This window comes from Myiozetetes cayanensis, unplaced genomic scaffold, assembly GCF_022539395.1.
Source record: "Myiozetetes cayanensis isolate MyiCay16 unplaced genomic scaffold, myiCay2020 scf45, whole genome shotgun sequence".
Lineage (NCBI taxonomy): Eukaryota > Metazoa > Chordata > Aves > Passeriformes > Tyrannidae > Myiozetetes > Myiozetetes cayanensis.
The window spans coordinates 439,856-456,704 of record NW_026087687.1 but is presented as its reverse complement, the minus strand read 5'-3'; the positions used below and the strand labels follow the sequence as shown (position 1 = coordinate 456,704).

The 16,849-nt window shown below is 53.3% G+C and overlaps 1 protein-coding gene across 12 annotated transcripts in view; it reads left to right on the top strand.

Annotated features, from left to right (window-relative positions):
* Window positions 1–16,849, top strand: part of DTNB (dystrobrevin beta) — a 140,553-nt gene that overhangs the window by 82,604 nt on the left and 41,100 nt on the right. For 10 of the 12 annotated variants that reach the window (XR_007630746.1, XR_007630745.1, XM_050330863.1 and 7 more), the window contains 3 exons: window positions 1,294–1,407; window positions 4,150–4,246; window positions 9,629–9,649. Coding sequence is in view for 10 of the 12 variants with exons in the window: in XM_050330863.1 (XP_050186820.1) it covers window positions 1,294–1,407; window positions 4,150–4,246; window positions 9,629–9,649 (232 nt within the window). In the remaining 2 variants the exon portion in view is untranslated. The remainder of the gene's footprint in view (window positions 1–1,293; window positions 1,408–4,149; window positions 4,247–9,628; window positions 9,650–16,849) is intronic. The other 2 variants (XM_050330868.1, XM_050330865.1) reach the window with 1 other exon arrangement.

The window sequence follows — 16,849 nt, the reverse complement described above, 5'->3', positions numbered from 1 at the left end:
GAGATGTTCCCAGGGCTGGAGCCCCTCTGCTCTGGAGCCAGGCTGGGAGAGCTGGGGGGGCTCACCTGGAGAAGGGAAGGATCCAGGGAGAGCTGAGAGCCCCTTGCAGAGCCTGAGGGGGCTCCAGGGGAGCTGGAGAGGGATTGAGGACAAGGAATGGAGGGACAGGACACAGGGAATGGCTTCCCACTGCCAGAGGGCAGGGAGAGATGGGAGATTGGGAAGGAATTGCTGGCTGGGAGGGTGGGCAGGCCCTGGCACAGGTTGGGCAGAGAAGCTGTGGCTGCCCCTGGATCCCTGGGAGTGTCCCAGGCCAGGTTGGATGGGGCTTGGAGCAACCTGGATAGTGGGAGGTGTCCCTGCCCATGGCAGGGGAGGAATGGGATGATCTTTAAGGTCCCTTCCAACCCAAACCGTGGGATTCTTCTTGCTCCAGAGGGTCACCTGTGGAGCCTCTCCAGGCTCTCCTTTTATGTGTGCTCAGGTCTCCCCGTGCTGCCGCTGTACCAGGCCGTGTGATCCTGCTGCTTGCCCAGCCCTGTGCTCAGGGCACACTGGGGAAAAATACTTCCCAGGGGTAGTTTGGAGGAGAAGCAGTTCCTGGAGAGCAGGAGCAGCTCCGTCCTGGCACTGCTGCAGCTTCAGTGCTCCACCAAGAGACCTTGCAGCTATTTGGAATTACTCCTGGAGATCCCAGATAAGGGAGATCTCAATCAGTGCTGGTGTGAAGCCCTGCCAGGAGAGCAGCTCAGCAGTTTGATGGAGACCTGGAGCTGTCAGCAGTCTCCACTTCCAGAGGGGTTCCATTCCCACTGCAATAAGGGGCCCTTGGGTTGTGCTGGCTGGTCACCTTCCCTTGGGGACAGCCCAGGGTTTGCCTCTGTTCCAATGAGCTGTTATTCTCCTTATTGCTGCCCAGAGCCCTCGGGAAGGGGAGTGGGGAGCTCCAGGGCCCTTCCAGCAGTGCCTGCCAGGCAGGTTGTGCTGAAGGAGGGAACTTTTGTCCTCTTGGAACAGCCTCTGAGCCCATTCTGTGTGAAAGGATTTGGAAAGGCATTGCAATGAGTGATTTCATACCTATTAAGTAGTAAATTTTCTCTGTCTTGCAGCCATTCCTACGTCTGCACCAACTTAACCTGTCCTGGGTGCGAGTCTGTGCCAGCCACACGCGAACAAAACTGCTGTGCTTGGGCTGGGACTGGCAGAAAGTGCTTCGAGGGCTGTAAAAGCGTTTAGGAGCGGTGCAGAGACTGACTTTTCCCTCCTTTTATCTCCCCTCTGTCGTTTCCACAGGGAGATACTCCAGGAGATCCAGCGGCTCAGGCTGGAACATGAGCAGGCCTCTCAGCCCACCCCCGAGAAGGCCCAGCAGAACCCGACCCTGCTGGCTGAGCTCAGGCTCTTACGGTAAAAGCAACACCTGGGCTGGTGCTGGGGGGGCACCGGGGTGGGCAGCGCTGGGGGCACTGGGAGAAGCAGCTCTGGGCAGCCTGACAGAGCCATCTGAGATGCTGAGTTCTGAAGGCTGTGTCAGCAACTTTTAGGGCTTTTAAGCGGCTTCAGAAGTAAATAAAAACGTTTCTTGATATGCACTCTGTTCGTGTAGTCTAGAAAAGTGTTTCTAAAGAAGAAACCGATAGGAAGAACTGGCAGAAATGGCACTGACTGCTCGTCATTTCTTCTCCAAAGGAGCAGAGCTGAAAGCAAATGTCACTTATTTGATTAGTCAGAGAAACTCCCAAAGTTCAGACCTCCAGGCACATCCAGAGCTGGGAAGCACCTCCCAAAGCCTCTGTGGCTGAGTTTGCACTGCTGGGGCACCCCCAGTGCTGGGGCAGGGCTGGCCCCTCACACCAGAGACACAGGGAGGGGCTGGAGCGTGGGCAGGGAAGGGAACGGAGCTGGGAAGGGGCTGGAGCAGCAGGAGGGGCTGAGGGAGCTGGGGGGGCTCAGCCTGGAGAAAAGGAGGCTCAGGGGGGACCTTCTGGCTCTGCGATCCCTGACAGGAGGGGGGAGCTGGGGGGGGATCGGGCTCTGCTCCCAGGGAACAGGGCCAGGAGGAGAGGGAACGGCCTCCAGCTGGGCCAGGGGAGGGGCAGGGGGGACATGAGGAGGAATTTGTCCCTGGAAAGGGTGGTCAGGCACTGGCAGGGGCTGCCCAGGGAGGTTTGGAGTGCCCAGCCCTGGAGGTGTCCCAGGCAGGCCTGGCCGTGGCACTCAGTGCTCTGGGCTGGGGCACAGGGTGGGGATGGGACACAGGGGGATCCATGGGCTGGGAGGGCTTTTCCAACCCAAATGATTCTGGGATTCTGGGATTCACTCCCCGTAGTATCTCACAGGTAGCCTCCCTGGTGTTACATGTACAAGTAGCAGCTTTCCTGCCATCAACCCTCCCTCATTAACACGTTCACCCTGCACATTAATTGCTGTGGCTGCTCAGCATCACGCTGGGGGGTCCCAATTAGCAGGTCTGGGATGGGAAGGTGCTTCCCCAATCCCAGCTGCCCAGGACACGCTCCCCAGCCTGGGCACAGCGTGTGGTGCCCTGGACCGTGAGTGTCTGTCAGCACGTCACCAAATGATCTCACTTCTGCGTAGAATTCAGGCTGTGAAAGCAGGGGAATGATGCTGCATGGAAAATCAACGTGTCCCAGGGCTAAAAATCTGCAGCCCAGCCCAGCCCAGCCCAGCCCGTGGGATGAGTCAGCTCCAGCACTGCTGGCAGGTGTGACCTTGGAGGAGGCACGGCTGGATCCGTGTCCTTGTGCACCCCTGCCTTGCAGTGCAGGTGTCCCTGGCTTCTCCTGCCTGCACCACCCCAGGAACACCCAATCACAGAGTGCTTTGGGTTGGGAAAGGTCTCAAAGCTCACCCAGTGCCACCCCCTGCCATGGGCAGGGACACCTCCCACCAGCCCAGGTTGCTCCAAGCCCTGTCCAACCTGGCCTTGGACACTTCCAGGGATCCAGGGGCAGCCACAGCTTCTCTGCCCAACCTGTGCCAGGGCCTGCCCACCCTCCCAGGGAAGCATTTCTTCCCAATATCCCATCTAACCCTCTGGCAGTGGGAATCCATTCCCTCTTGTCCTGTCCCTGCAGTTCATGATGATCTTCTCCAGTCCCTCTCCAGCTTCCTTCAGATTCTGGAAGGCTGCTTAGTTTAATAACCACAGCCCACAACATACAAAAAGATGTTGAAAGAAACATCTAGGGTGGTTAATATTTCACAGTCTTGTGTCCTTTAAAGAACTAGTCCATTCTTCAGATTCCCAGGATGATTTATCCACAATGAGTCACGTGAGAACACAGATCTAATCTAAGACATTTCGAGGTTCAGTCTGTAATAGGTGATGCTTTAACTTTGGATTGAGACATCCTGGTGTCCACAAAAATAGCTGTGGATGAATAAAGGAGCCTTTTTAACCTGCTTTTCCCCGTGGTTTTGTATCATCACCTGTGACTGGGCTCTGTGGGTCCTGGCATTTCTTGAGTCACCCGGGACACGGAACCTCCACCAGGCTGACGTCTGTCTTTGAACTGCTCCTTCTATTAGTCACTGCTTTCTCTTTTGGAATCTGAAATCAAACTGCACAGTCACATTTCCTCAAATAGCTCCCAGACAGGTTTTCAGCTGCCAGGGGAAGGGAAGGTCACTCCTTCTCTGCTGCTGTTGTTACCTGGTGCTGGTGCAGCGAGCGTGTCACGGCACAGAAATAGCTCTGCTGAGTCTCCTCCAGACGGGCAGAGCTTTTCCTCCCCAAACATCTGCAGCCTTTCCTCCTCGTTTATTCCCTTCTCTGTCTTTCCTCCCCTGGTTCATCCTGCCTTGTCTGAGCGCTCCACAGGGTGCCAGGCTCTGACACTCGGGGTTCTTAAAAGGAAGAAAAAAGTGGGATTTTTTTCTGAAAATGCAGTGCCCTTAGAAGGGCTTCCCTGTGCCAGTGGTGAGGACACATCTCTGGGTTTGAAGTGAGCAGGGTATTGTCATCTTCAGGTTCCTGGTCACTGCTGAGCCTTGCTCTGGGTTTTTAAATGGGGAGGAGGGGGAGTGGTGGGAACCACAGACACCGTTACAAGGGCGAGTTACCCAAACTGGTTTGAAACACTCCAAGTTTGTTTTCTGCCTCTTTCTTCCATGTGACTGGAACAGGCAGAGGAAGGATGAGCTGGAGCAGAGGATGTCAGCACTTCAGGAAAGCAGAAGAGAACTGATGGTGCAGCTGGAAGGGCTGATGAAGCTGCTCAAAGTAAGGAATCTCCTGCTGGAAAGGCATCCCATCCCTCCCTTCCCTGGGCCTGTGGCTGCTCTGGGATCCCTGCTTTGCTGTCACACCTTATAAACACTTCGTGAGGAATAGGAGGAGTTTGCAAAAAGCCATTTCCATCCTGGCTCTGTGTGGGGGTGCAGGTGGTGCAGGAGTTTTCAAGTTCGTGTGGTTAAAGTATGGAGAACCCGAGGTTTGGAAGGGTTTAAAGAAGTGTTTGATTTGATAACTGGGAGCTGATCTGGGCACCAGTTCTGTTCTTCCAGCTCTAACTGGGAAATAAACTGGGAGCTGCAGTTCCTGCAGGGCAGGATGTGACTCCCCTGGGATGAGGGGCTGATTCAGGGGGTGACCCTGCCCAGCCCCTGCCGTGGCTGGGGGGTTTGCTCTGAGGGTGGTGGTGTCAGCTCTGATCTGCAACACACGGCATTGTTTGGGCTTCTGAGCAGGGTCCTTTATTATTTTTGTGGAGTCCTCCCTCACTGAGCTCCCAGATGCTGACTGTAGTCTGAAATACTGTTACACCTTCGTTCTTCCCCTTCTTTAAGTTAAACAAGAGCCAACGAGTCCAATGGCAAAGCCTTGGCCTCAAAGAGGTTTTGGTCTGAGACAAAGTGCCATGAAGGTGCTGTGGGGGTGGGAGAGAGATAGAGCAGTGCCAGGGACAGGGTGAGATGTAGATCAGCCACAGGCACGTCCTGATGATTCCAGGAAAATTTGGGGCTGATCTGTGCTCGAAAGTGGCAGTGAATTCTCAGTGTCTGTGACTCCAGAGTGCAGTAACTCCTCAGCTTGGGCTTGAATCCTGATGTAAGAATTCCTACCCCTAGCCTTTATCCTGGGTGGATATTCCTACCCCTATCCTTGCATCCTGGGGTGATAAAGGAGGTGATGATCAAAACCTCCTCCGAGGTGCCTGGTTTCCTTCCTTTCCCTCTGCAGATGAGCACGTGTCGTATTTGGGAACTTCCTTAAGCCAAAGGTTCTGCACTCTGTGTTTTCTCTGCTCAGCCCATTAAGGCATGACTTTCAGAATCACAGAAACCATAGAGAAATTTGGGTTGGCAGGACCTTTAAGCTCATCCCATTCCACCCCCTGCCATGGGCAGGGACACCTTCCACTGTCTCAGCTTGCTCCAACCCTGTCCAGCCTGTCCTTGGACACTTCCAGGATCCAGAGGCAGCCACAGCTTCTCTGCCCAACCTGTGCCAGGGCCTCCCCACCTTCATAGGGAAGATTTCCTTCCCAATCTCCCATCTGTCCCTGCCCTCTGGCAGTGGGAAGCCATTCCCTGTGTCCTGTCCCTCCATGCCTTGTCCCAAGTCCCTCTCCAGCTCTCCTGTAGTTCCCAAATTTGTTTAAGAACTTTATCCAGCAGCTGGGACTGGGTGTAAGGAGAAGCTTTGTCCCCATGAGGATGCCCAAGCTGTGGGATGAGGCCTCACAGAGGCTGCACCATCTCCATCCTTGGAGGTTTCCAAGACCTGACTGACCCAAACCCTGAGCAACCTGGTCTGAGGTTTTGACCCTGTTCTGAGTGGGAGGCTCGACTGGAGACCTTCTCAGTTGTCCTGCAAGCTGTGACTGCTGGAATTACTTGGTCCCACACGTTGCAGAATGTGACTCTTTGCATTTTCCCCTCGGAGCTCTCTCTGGAGCCTGGCAGCTTCTCCTCGATGAAAGCATCTTCCAGAAAGACATCTGGTCTGGAGCTGGAGAAATCAGAAATGGAAAATTCCCTGCCAATGCAAATTTGCTTGAGCAGTTAGAAATTTGTGCCTGGTTTTCAGTTCTAATTCAGTTTGCACCCCTTGGTTCTCTCTCCATGAAATCAAGGAGCACTTCTGCACCCCTGTGCTCTGCCTACGCAGATCCTTCCTCAGCTCAGCCAAGGCACTTGTCACTGGGGATTTTAAAGCAGTGAAACTGCTGGGCCCCTCACAATACTCTACTCCAGCCTTTCTAGGGATTGTTTCTTTGCCTTCTTCAGATTTTTTTTTTAATTTTTTTTTTTTTTAATTTGGGAAAAACAAATGGCATGTGGAATTTTTCCCTGACCCTCGGCAGCTGGTGCAGAGTCACAGCAGGGGCTTCACTGCTCTCCATCCCTGGTTTCCTTTTTGTGCCCTGTGGAAGCTCTCACTCATCCAGCTCTTCCCCTGTGGATTTATTTCCTTCTGTGGTAACTGCTTAATGAGGATGTTGTGGGTAAATCCTCTGCTGTGAAAACCTCTCACATCTGTGCAGTCCCTTTAGAAGCCAAACCTGCTGTACACTGAAATAACAAAATCAGCTTCTTTTGTCAAGGCTCCCTTTCCACGAAGTTCCAAAGCTTTTGTGTTACCTGTGTCAGCATTTCTGTGGCTCTGAGTGAAGTGATGGCAGGGTCAGATCATGCAGTCAGAAATACTGGAATGGTTTGGGTGGGAAGGGACTTCAAAGCTCATCCAGTCCCACCCCTGCCATGGGCAGGGACACCTCCCACCAGCCCAGGTTGCTCCAAGCCCCGTCCAACCTGGCCTTGGACACTTCCAGGGATCCAGGGGCAGCCACAGCTTCTCTGCCCAACCTGTGCCAGGGCCTGCCCACCCTCCCAGCCAAGAATCCCTTCCCAATCTCCCATCTCTCCCTGCCCCGTGGCAGTGGGAAGCCATTCCCTGTGTCCTGTCCCTCCATTCCTTGTCCATGTGTCCCCCATCTTTCCTGTTGGCCTCTTGAGGTGATGGAAGGTCACAGTTGGGTCACTCCGAAGCTTCTCTTGTTTAAGTTGTCTTTCCTCCCTGTTTGAAAATCCACATCCCAGTCCTGGGCTCTCCACTAAAAATTCCCTTCCCTGCTCCATGGAGCTCCTCACTCAGGTAATTATTTTAAGCTGCAAGTTCCCCGAGCCTGCTGATCTAAAAATAGAACTTCTAGTAGATACTTTTAACACCTTTTCACATTATTAGTGTCAGTGCTTCCCTGTCTGCTGGGAGGAACTCCAAGGGGAAGTGCTGTGAGTCAGACCCAGAGCAGAGACACGAATTCCTCAGCCCCTGCTCAGAATTTCACCCCAATGACCTGAAGTAGTGACGCTGCCTCCAGGCTTTGTTTTGATTTTTGATATTTGTGTTCTGCTCAAACTCTCTTTTTCAGTGGTTTTAGCCCTGCCAGACACGATCTTCCCCCCACAGGATTTTAGCTTCTCTCATCGTTTGGTGCTCTTCAGAAATGTTCATGTATAATTTACATCAGCTGTTAGGCTTTTATGGGGTTTTTTTCCATTTTCTTATGCAGTATTTTTTACATTTTTAATGCTGCCTTCGTTTCACCATTTAGGGCTGGATCCAGCTTACCCAGCTCTGGTTGTCTGAGAGTTTGGGGCCTCAAATCCCTCTCTGAAGAAAAGGAGAAGGAGGAAAGGCCTCTTAGATGTCAAAAACTTCTTTCTGAGGGGCAGCCATTTAGAGCTGGGGGTGGGCGTTGCATCCAGTGCCTTCCACATCCCATCACTGACCCGGGACACTTCTCTGGGGGGTTCCAGTTACAGGAGGATCACGGAATCACAAACTGCTTTGGGTAGGCAGGGAGGGGAGAAGGTTGTGGCTGCCCCTGGATCCCTGGGAGCGTCCAAGGCCAGGTTGGACGGGGCTTGGAGCACCCTGGGCTGATGGAAGGTGTCCCTGCCCGTGGCAGGGGGTGGCACTGGATGGTTTATAAGGTCCCTTCCCACCCCAATCATTCTGGGACTCTGGGACTCTCTCCAGACCACTGGCCTGGCGCTCCCTTCTTTCCTGGGCTCTCCTGCAGTGCCCAGGTGCCCTTAGCTGGCCAGGCTCCAGAGCATTCCCTGGGGATGATTCCCTGCTGCCTGGCAGGGCTCTCCCTCTCAGCTCCACGGATATCCAGCAGACGGATCCCATTTCGCTCCCTCCATTTCCTCAACGGCAATTTCCTCGCCGGCTGCTCTGATGATTTATCTGCTCGCTCGCAGCCCTACCGAGCTCTGTCTGTCCTGAGAGGGTGTTTTCACATCTGCAGTTAATGCCAAAGCCTCATTTTTCAAACTGGCAACTTTTTTTGTGGAGCGGAGATCATTGAAGATCTTCTCCCTGACCCAGCTCCCCATCTGGTCCTGTGAATCCCGGTGCTGGTGGGAGGAACAACTGGAAACACGTGGGATGCGGGGAGGCCAAGCTGATCCGAGTTTGAGTGGAGCCAGACCCCACATCTGCCACGGCAGCATCTGAAAACACACCTGAAGGGAACCCTAAGTCTTACCAGAAAAAAAAACAAAAGCGTCTGCTCAGAAATGTGGAGTTCTCTGCAGCCATTCCCAGATTTCTCTGCAGTGCCCAGTGGGAAAACAGCTTTCAGTGGTCAGTGAGAAGAAGCTGCTTTAAATTAAGGGAAAGGTTCTGGTTAATCCTGCTCAGACCGGAGATCAGGGAGGGAAGGTGGATAAATGGATTCATGGATTTCAAGGCCAGAAGGAGCTTTTATCCCATGAATTTTAATTCCATGACCTGGATTTCTGGGGAGAGGAGCTTAGCAGGGGTCCTCCGTGCTGGGGGTCTGTGCCAGGCCAGCGGCAGAGGGAGTCACCTGGCAATGCTGTCACTGCTGGTTTGGGGTGGATGAGTCACCAGGACTGTGCTCCAGCCCTTCTGTCAGAGCACACCGTCAGACTCCTGATGGTTGTTGTCTATGAAAGCATCTGAATTAGGAAAGAAACTCCTCACTGTGGGACATTTTGCTCATCCCAAGGAATCCTCCTATAGCTGAAGGCAGGATGTGCCTCCACCTGCCCAGCCCCATCAGAGGGGACATTTCCCTGCTTCAAAAGGGGATAAATTCATCCAAATTTCACCGGTTTTTGTCTTCCAAATCAGGAGGGATCTGTAGTGACAAAGGCACTGCAGGGCAGGAATTGTTTTCTCTGCATCTTTTCCCTTACTCAGCATCTCTGGTGCCTTTGCCTCCCAGCGTCGTGTCCCATTCCAGACCTGGTTGCTTTGCCCTTGCAAATCCCGTTGGTAGAGGTCCTGGAATGCCCAGTGGGAAGTGACCAAAAAGGTGATGTTTTGCCTCTGGGGCTGTGGCAGTTTTGGGGTCTCTGTGAAGGCAGATTTGTGCCCTGGGGAACCGAGCATTGGACACTCCGGATGGTATTCCCAGACTTTAGAGGATGGGTCTGGTGTTTGTTGCCTTGAGGGCAGCTCAAGAGGCCTTCTGAGTCCAGAGTAGGAGGTGTTTGCTCCATTCCCCGTGTTCTGTTCTTTCATTGTGGCTGCTGTGTATTTTGTGTGAAAATTATCATTTTCATATGATAATTAATCTTTCCTCTTTCTCTCCTCACCTTTTTCTTTTGCCAACACTTCTAGGAAGAAGAGCAAAAGCAGGCAGTAAGTTGACTTCACTTTGTAGGTGATCTGACTCTTGTTTTCTTCCTGCATGAAATGCATTTTCTGTTAATTGGCTTGTATGCAAATAAACCGTGGGACCGCGGGGCCTCTCTCGCTCGTGGGTTTGCAAACGGCCCTCACCCGTTTCCAGCAGAGCATGTTTTGTGGGTGTCCCTAAAGTTGTTCCTCTCTCCCTTTCAAATGAAGTTGATTGCCTTGGGGGGACACAACTGGTGGCTGGATCCATGAGGCTTTCATGGAATTGTGCATGACCATCCAGGGCTGAAAACGGGGATTCTCAGCTGGCTTCATAAATACATTTTGCTGGAGACCCTTTGGAGTGTTCCGCGTGCTAAGAAAGCTTTCTTGTCTCTTCAGGAACCCTTTAATTTGCCTCCTTGCCACATACAAGTCCATGCATGAAAACTAATTAATGACTTAATATTCTGGGCATGGATCCATATCCTTCAGCCGTGGCAGAGTCTCCTTGAACGAGCCCCGGAGTGCTCCTCGCGAGCAGGACTGAACTGACGGGAGACAAGAAGGCCTTTGCTTTGTTGCCATTTTCTCTGTTCAGAGCCCAATCCCGTGTTAATTTCGGGATCCACTCCAGAGGGAGCCCTTTTGCTTTTCTCAGCATCAGCCAGATGTTCGGTGTCTTCTCCCCAGCACCGCACGTTTGCAGTGTTTTCGAACATGGTTGCCTCTCTCACGGAGCTGTGATGACCTCTAAGCCTGTGGTTTGCACTGTGGGGGGAATTCTACACCTTGTTGTTTGCCACCTGCATAATTGGGTATTGGACACAGGAGTGGGAAATTCTGGTGACTTATTCTTTGTGGGGGATGTGTATTTTGGGGTAACTTTTAATGGTGAAAACGCTTCGGTTCTACATGTGCTGGAATTGGCTTTTGGTGACTCCTGGGTGGCCTTTTATTAATGCTCTGTTTAAGGTGTTGGTGAGTGGGCACCTTCTGTTGGAGCCCAGGTCATTGTTAGGTGATCAGAGAATCATGGAATCATGGAATGGCCTGGGTTGGAAGGGATCTTACAGATCAGCCAGTGCCACCCCTGCCATGGGCAGGGACACCTCCCACCAGCCCAGGTTGCTCCAAGCCCTGTCCAACCTGGCCTTGGACACTTCTAGGGATCCAGGGTCAGCCACAGCTTCTCTGGGCAACCTGTGCCAGGGCCTCACTACCCCCCCATCCAGGAATTCTTTGCTAGTATCCAATCTCAGCCTATCCCTGGGTTTGCTGAGGCACACCTGGCTCATTAGAGGGACCAGGTTGCAGCACGTGGAAGGATCTTCAAGGAATGTCCTGGAGGAAGGAAAAGAACCAAGGCCATTCCTGTCCTCCAGCTTCCAACTGTGCCAGTGGAATGCTGTATTGTGTGTCATTCTCCTACCCAGCATCATTCCTAGGAATAATCCTCTGCAGGAAAGGCAGTGTTATATATTAGCTCATTTTTCCTGTGCTGTGCTTTCATCTGGATTATGGATATAGCAAAAGGGTAAATATGAGGTCAGGGAAGAATCTGACCAATTTTACCTCCCTTCTTTTCCTGGAACACTGTGTCAGGAGGAGGACAATGAGCCAAAACTAAAATAATGTCAACACAGTGACATTCTGTCCAGGCCAGTTCTGTTGGAATCAGGGATAAATGAGCCAAAAAGCCTCAAGAAAGGCAGATTTTGACCAACCAAAGGACATGTTGCTGGTCTGTAGAAGTTGAAACTTTACATCCTCCCTTTGCTTGGACTGAGAACTGTTCTAGATACGAAGGTGCAGCCTGGAAAGGCTGGAAATCGCAGGATGCGCTGCTCCCTTTGGCTGGGAAACACACAGAAACCACAGCCTGGCTGGGATGGAAAGGCAGCTCTGAGATCACCCAGACCATCCCCCCTGCTCAAAACACTGCTCAAGGGTTTGTCCCCTCACCACAGAATCATTAAATCTCAGAATGGTTTGGGTGGGAAGGGGCCTTAAAGCCCATCCAGTCTCACCCCCTGCCATGGGCAGGGACACCTCCCACCAGCCCAGGTTGCTCCAAGCCCCATCCAACCTGGCTTTGTGTGAGGGAAAATGTGGAGCAGCCTCTGGATGCTGTGAAAGAGACTGATCCTTAGGGATCTGAGGTGATGATCCTCCCAGCCCTCGGTGAGATGGATCAGTGGTGTGGTGGCAGCAGGAATTTCCCTGAAGGGTTAAGGTGAATAATGGGCAGAACAAGGGTCATGGATTAGGACCAGCAGCACATCAAGAGCAGCAACGTTGGCATCCACTTTGGAAACCTCTGATCTTCCTTCACTGGGGCTGCAGGTCCCTTTCTGCCTTGGTCAGAGATCACAGCAAGTTACGAGGAGAGAGACACCATTTCTGAGCCTGGGACTCACGGGCAAGTCCAAAACCTTGTGTGCCCTGTGCTCAGAGCTGATCTTCTGTCGAGATGCTGGCAGTTTGTGCTCTGCCCTGGGCTCACTGGGGCCAGTCCTGGGCACACCCTGGAGGAAGAGAGTCTCGTGTAGGGATGCTATTCCAGTGACGGAGTTTGGGGCCTCATGGTGTTCGTGGCCCACCACACTGTTCTCCACTGCTGCTGGGATTGTTGTGTCCCAGCTAGTAAAGATCCTAATTTACAACAGGACCGTTTCCACGTCTCAGCTGGTGAGAGACTTGGACAATCTGCTAAATATTAAGCCCTCTTTGTTTTGCAGTCAGACAAGCAGCCGTAGGAGCTGCGCTGTTCTGCATCCAGAGGAACGTTGAAGGGATTCCCGACCATGTGCATCACACGGATGATGTCCTTGGCGTGTCCTACAATCCACACAGCAGACCCAGAGGAGCGTCAGGCGCTTGTGCTCCGGCACCAGAGAGCAGCTCTAATGCCAAACAGGCACAGGAACGCAGCGGAGGAGCTCATGGGAGGGCTGAAGCGCTGCAGTGGAATCTTTTCCTCTCAGAAAGCGGTGGGAACCATCGGAATGGCAGAGCACAGAGGACTCGTGGCTCTCAGGGTTGTGTTACCCGGCAGAAGTGGACGTGCACTCGCCCAACAATCCTTGGGAAGTCGTGGAAGTTCTTGGGGGGGAAGGGGTTTCCTTAACCCCATGGAGAGGGATCAGCAGTTCCCCTTTTCCTCCCATGGTTCAGATTGAGTGTGTAGATGAGGCCTTGCAGTGAGCCTGAGCAGTGCCAGGGCAGCAGTGCCAGGGCAGCAGTGCCAGGGCAGCAGTGCCAGGGCAGCAGTGCTCCTCCCCTTAACGAGCTGAACCTTCTTAGCCATGGCTACAGCAAAGCTGAGCCCAGCAACCAGCTCGGGTGACACCTGTGTCCTCTCCCAAGGGATGCAGAAAGCCGTGAGCAGGGAATTCCCAGCCCTGCAGAGCCCTGGATCACCTGAAGAAGTCTCGTGTCGATGCCTGAATCTGAGGCTGCTGTTCAGTTCTGCATCCATTGCATCAGCCAAAGGTGGAGTCTCCATCCCTGGAGGTGTCCAAGGAAAGACGTGGCACTCAGTGCTCTGGGCTGGGGGACAAGGTCTTTTCCAGCATGAATGATTCCTCGGCCTCCCAGAGCCAGTGGCTGCACTTGGGTGTTGGGAAGAGTGTGCCTGGGAACTGCCAGGGAATGTGCTCACTGGGTTGTGTCCCAGCCCTGCCAGCAAGTGTTCCAACACCTAGATCCTGAAAATGACCTTGTTCCAGTGCCAGGAACACTCCTGTGTGTGGTTCAGCTTCCTGGTGTGGACAGGCAGAGCTTTGGAATGAGCTTGGGGTCGGTGCTTCCACACTAAGAGTGTGTTCATGGGTCTCCTGGAGGGTATCATTGAATCCAAGTGGTTTGGGTGGGAAAGGATCTTAAAGTTCATCTAGTCCAACCCTCCAGCCACGGGCAGGGACACCTTCCATGACCCAGGTTGCTCCAAGCTCCATCCAACCTATATCAAGCCTGGAAGAGCTCCCAAAAGAGCCAGTTAGTTGTCTAGGGAGCCCACCCTCCGTAGCAGTGGAGTTCATCTGTCAGCATTTCGGAATGGAAGGGGGGTCTGTGCTGCCTTCAGGTACTGGAGGGGAAGAAGACCCTCACCTGGCTCCTCAGTTGGCAGCACTGCCCCTGGCAGATGACTTTTGGGTGTGAGGAGGAAGGCTTGGCAGGAGCAGCCGTGGATACACGTCAGGATTACTGTCTGGAAGTGTTTGCTCTGGTGGATCCTTGCTGTCCCGTGGTGGTTGAGTCAGGTAAGAGACACATCATGTGGTGGTGCTTCCATCACCATGGGATGAACACTGAAGTGGAGGCTGTCTGCAGGAGCCCTGGTGTCTGTCTGAACAGAGAGGAGTCCCCTCTCCTGGAGCATTACCGGGTTCCTCTGGGCTCAGGGAGCTGTCCCTGGCCACCTTCTGCTCTCAGTGCCAGGAGGCAGAGCTAAGAGGATTTGGAAGGGACTTTGGACAAGGGCCTGGAGGGACAGAACAAGGGGCAATGGCTTCCCACTGCCAGAGGGTTAGGTGGGATATTGGGAAGCAATCCTGGGCTGTGAGGGTGATGAGGCCCTGGCACAGGTTGGGTAGAGAAGCTGGGGCTGCCCCATTCCTGGAAGTGTCCCAGGCCAGGCTGGATGGGGCTTGGAGCAACCTGGGCTGGTGGGAGGTGTCCCTGCCCATGGCAGGGGGTGGGATGAGATGAACTTTAAGGTCCCTTCCAACCCAAACCATTCTGTGACTCTGGGGTGCTCAACTGGGGAGGGGTCCCCGTCAGTCACTGCCGGCCCAGAGGGGCTCCCATCCCCACATCCCGTGGTTCAGAGCACACAAGCAGCACGAGGGACTGAGTGTTGTCAAACAGGGACTGGCACAGTGGAGTTGTTTTCAGCTGTTTTCAGTGCTGTGCTGCAGCCAGCAGAGGTGTTTCCTCGGTGGTTTGTCCTGGGCTCCCGCTGTCCCCTGGGAGGCACCAGCCGGGAGGCAGGACGGGCTCTGCCGCGTCCCCATCCATTCATGCCTTCCCTGAATCACATTCCTCTGCCCTTAATCACGTTTTGGATCGCACAGCCACAAACAGGCGGGAGTTTGTTCGGTTCCTTGTCTTCCAAGCCCTGCCTTGGCGGAGAGACGCGTCTGCCAAGTTCCAGCTCTCAAACCACTGCCCTGTTAACAAAGCTCCAGGCACAGGCTGCTTCTGACTGGGGGAAAATGCACATATTAACGTGCTTCAAGCCCAGCTGACGGGGTTGGTTCCATGTTCTAAACAGGTCCCCCTATCAGGGGCTGCCGGAAAATGTTTCTGCTTTTATTCTCTAGAGGTTTCTGTTTATTTTCATAATTTTTTTTTTTTGTTTCATCGCTCGTCGTTTGTGAAATGAGGATTGGAAGTGAAACAATGTGAGAGGTTTACACCAGGAAGTGCAGTTCCTGTGGATTAATTGGGGGGAGTTATAAAGAAAGTCGAGGCTTGGTCATGAGCCATGTGTGCTCAGGGGGCTCCAAGAGCCCTGAGAGCTCCTTTTTGTGTTCAACATACTCCCCATATGAGGAGGCATCAGCTTGCCTTGCTGGAAAGGACTTGGAAGTCCTTCAAAGTCTTCTAGGATTCCCTGTCAGGAAGTGTGTGAAAGCTGTGTATGGTATATCATGTAGTGCCTGTTGGGTGGGTCTCTAGGATGGTTGAATGCAGGCAGTTCTCCCTTGTTTCAGCAGCAGACCCTGAGGTGCCCCAGGCACCAGGAGAACCCAGGACTTGCAAAGCAGAGGTGGGACAGGCCTTGGAGCAACCTGGTCTAGTGGAAGGTATCCCTGCCCATGGCAGGGGATGGGACAAGATGGGGTTTAAGGTCCTTTTCAACCCCAATCATTCCATCCTTCTATGATTCCACATCGTGCCAGAGCAGTATTCAGCATCCAAGGACATCGAGTCTTCAAACCTAAACTTACCTTGGGTGTGGAGGTGCCTGGGAGCAGCACATGAGCCCCAGACCTGAGCTGTCCCCGTGTCTCTGACCCAAACAAGCCATGCCCAGGGTGTTCCCAGGGACCACAGGGTCAGACCAGTGTCTGGGGGGTGTCCCAGGGCTGGGGGCCTGGGCTACCAACAGCAGCTTTATTCTGTGAGTCCCCTCTAGGAGAAATTTGGCTTCTTGGCTGCTGAGCAGTGGTTTTTAAATACCCAGCTACGTTTGTGGACTGCCCAGGGCTCAGCTTTACAATGAGCTGTCTGTGGCAGCAAAGCCAGATTGAAACATTCCTTTTCCTGTGCCAGCAGCTCCGTCCATGCAGTTTTTGAGGGGCCATGCTGCAAACCAGAGCACTGGAATCATCCTGCGAAGCACAGCATCCCTAGGGAAGAGGTGAAGCCAGGGGCTCCTGTAGCTGCACCATCACTGACCTTGCTGAGGTCTCTGAGAAATCCCAGTCCAGGCTGGAAGAAGCTGGATGTGGTTCCCAGGATCGATGTTTTTGTGTCAGTCATCTCCTTGGCAGAAGATGGGGATGAGCACCTGTGGGTGAGGGAGGCTGTGACAGCAGGAGCTTGGCGAGGGCTGGACCCTTTGGAGCCGTGAGAGGAGAGGAGATGGTTTGTGTCCGAGCAGAGCAGGAGAAATGTTCTAAAGCTGATGAGAAACGTCCCATTCCACCCCCTGCCACAGTCAGGGACACTTCCATAGAGCAGGTTACTCCCAGCCCTGTCCAACCTGGCCCTGAATGTGTCACCCATCGCTGTGGAAGATCTCACTGGTGAGGTCACAGTGGGTTTTCTGCTGAAGGTTCTCTCCCACTCTGTGGGCGTTTCCACCCCTTGTCACTTGTTCCTGAGAGCTCGCTGTGGTGTGTTGGTGGCATTTCTCGTTTCCCATCGATGTTTCCACGGAACCGTCTGTTGCCACGCTTGGGGACGGATATTCCCGGGCCTGGATGTTGTGTTTCCGTTGTGGAGAGATGTACTACAAGGATTTGCATTTGTTTTGGCAAGATCTGGTCTTGCTTGATGTTTGTTTAGTGCCTGGGAAATGTGATGCTGATGATGGGTTTGGCAGGACTGACGACAGCGTTCTGGAATAGTCCCTTCCACTGTGTTTGCTCCGGGCCTGGGCTGTAACTGGTTAAACCATCGTCCTTGCGCAGTCCAGGATGTGAAATATTTATTGCTTCCCTGCTGAATTTCATAGCCATGCTGACTCTTCTAAAACAATGCTTTCCTCAC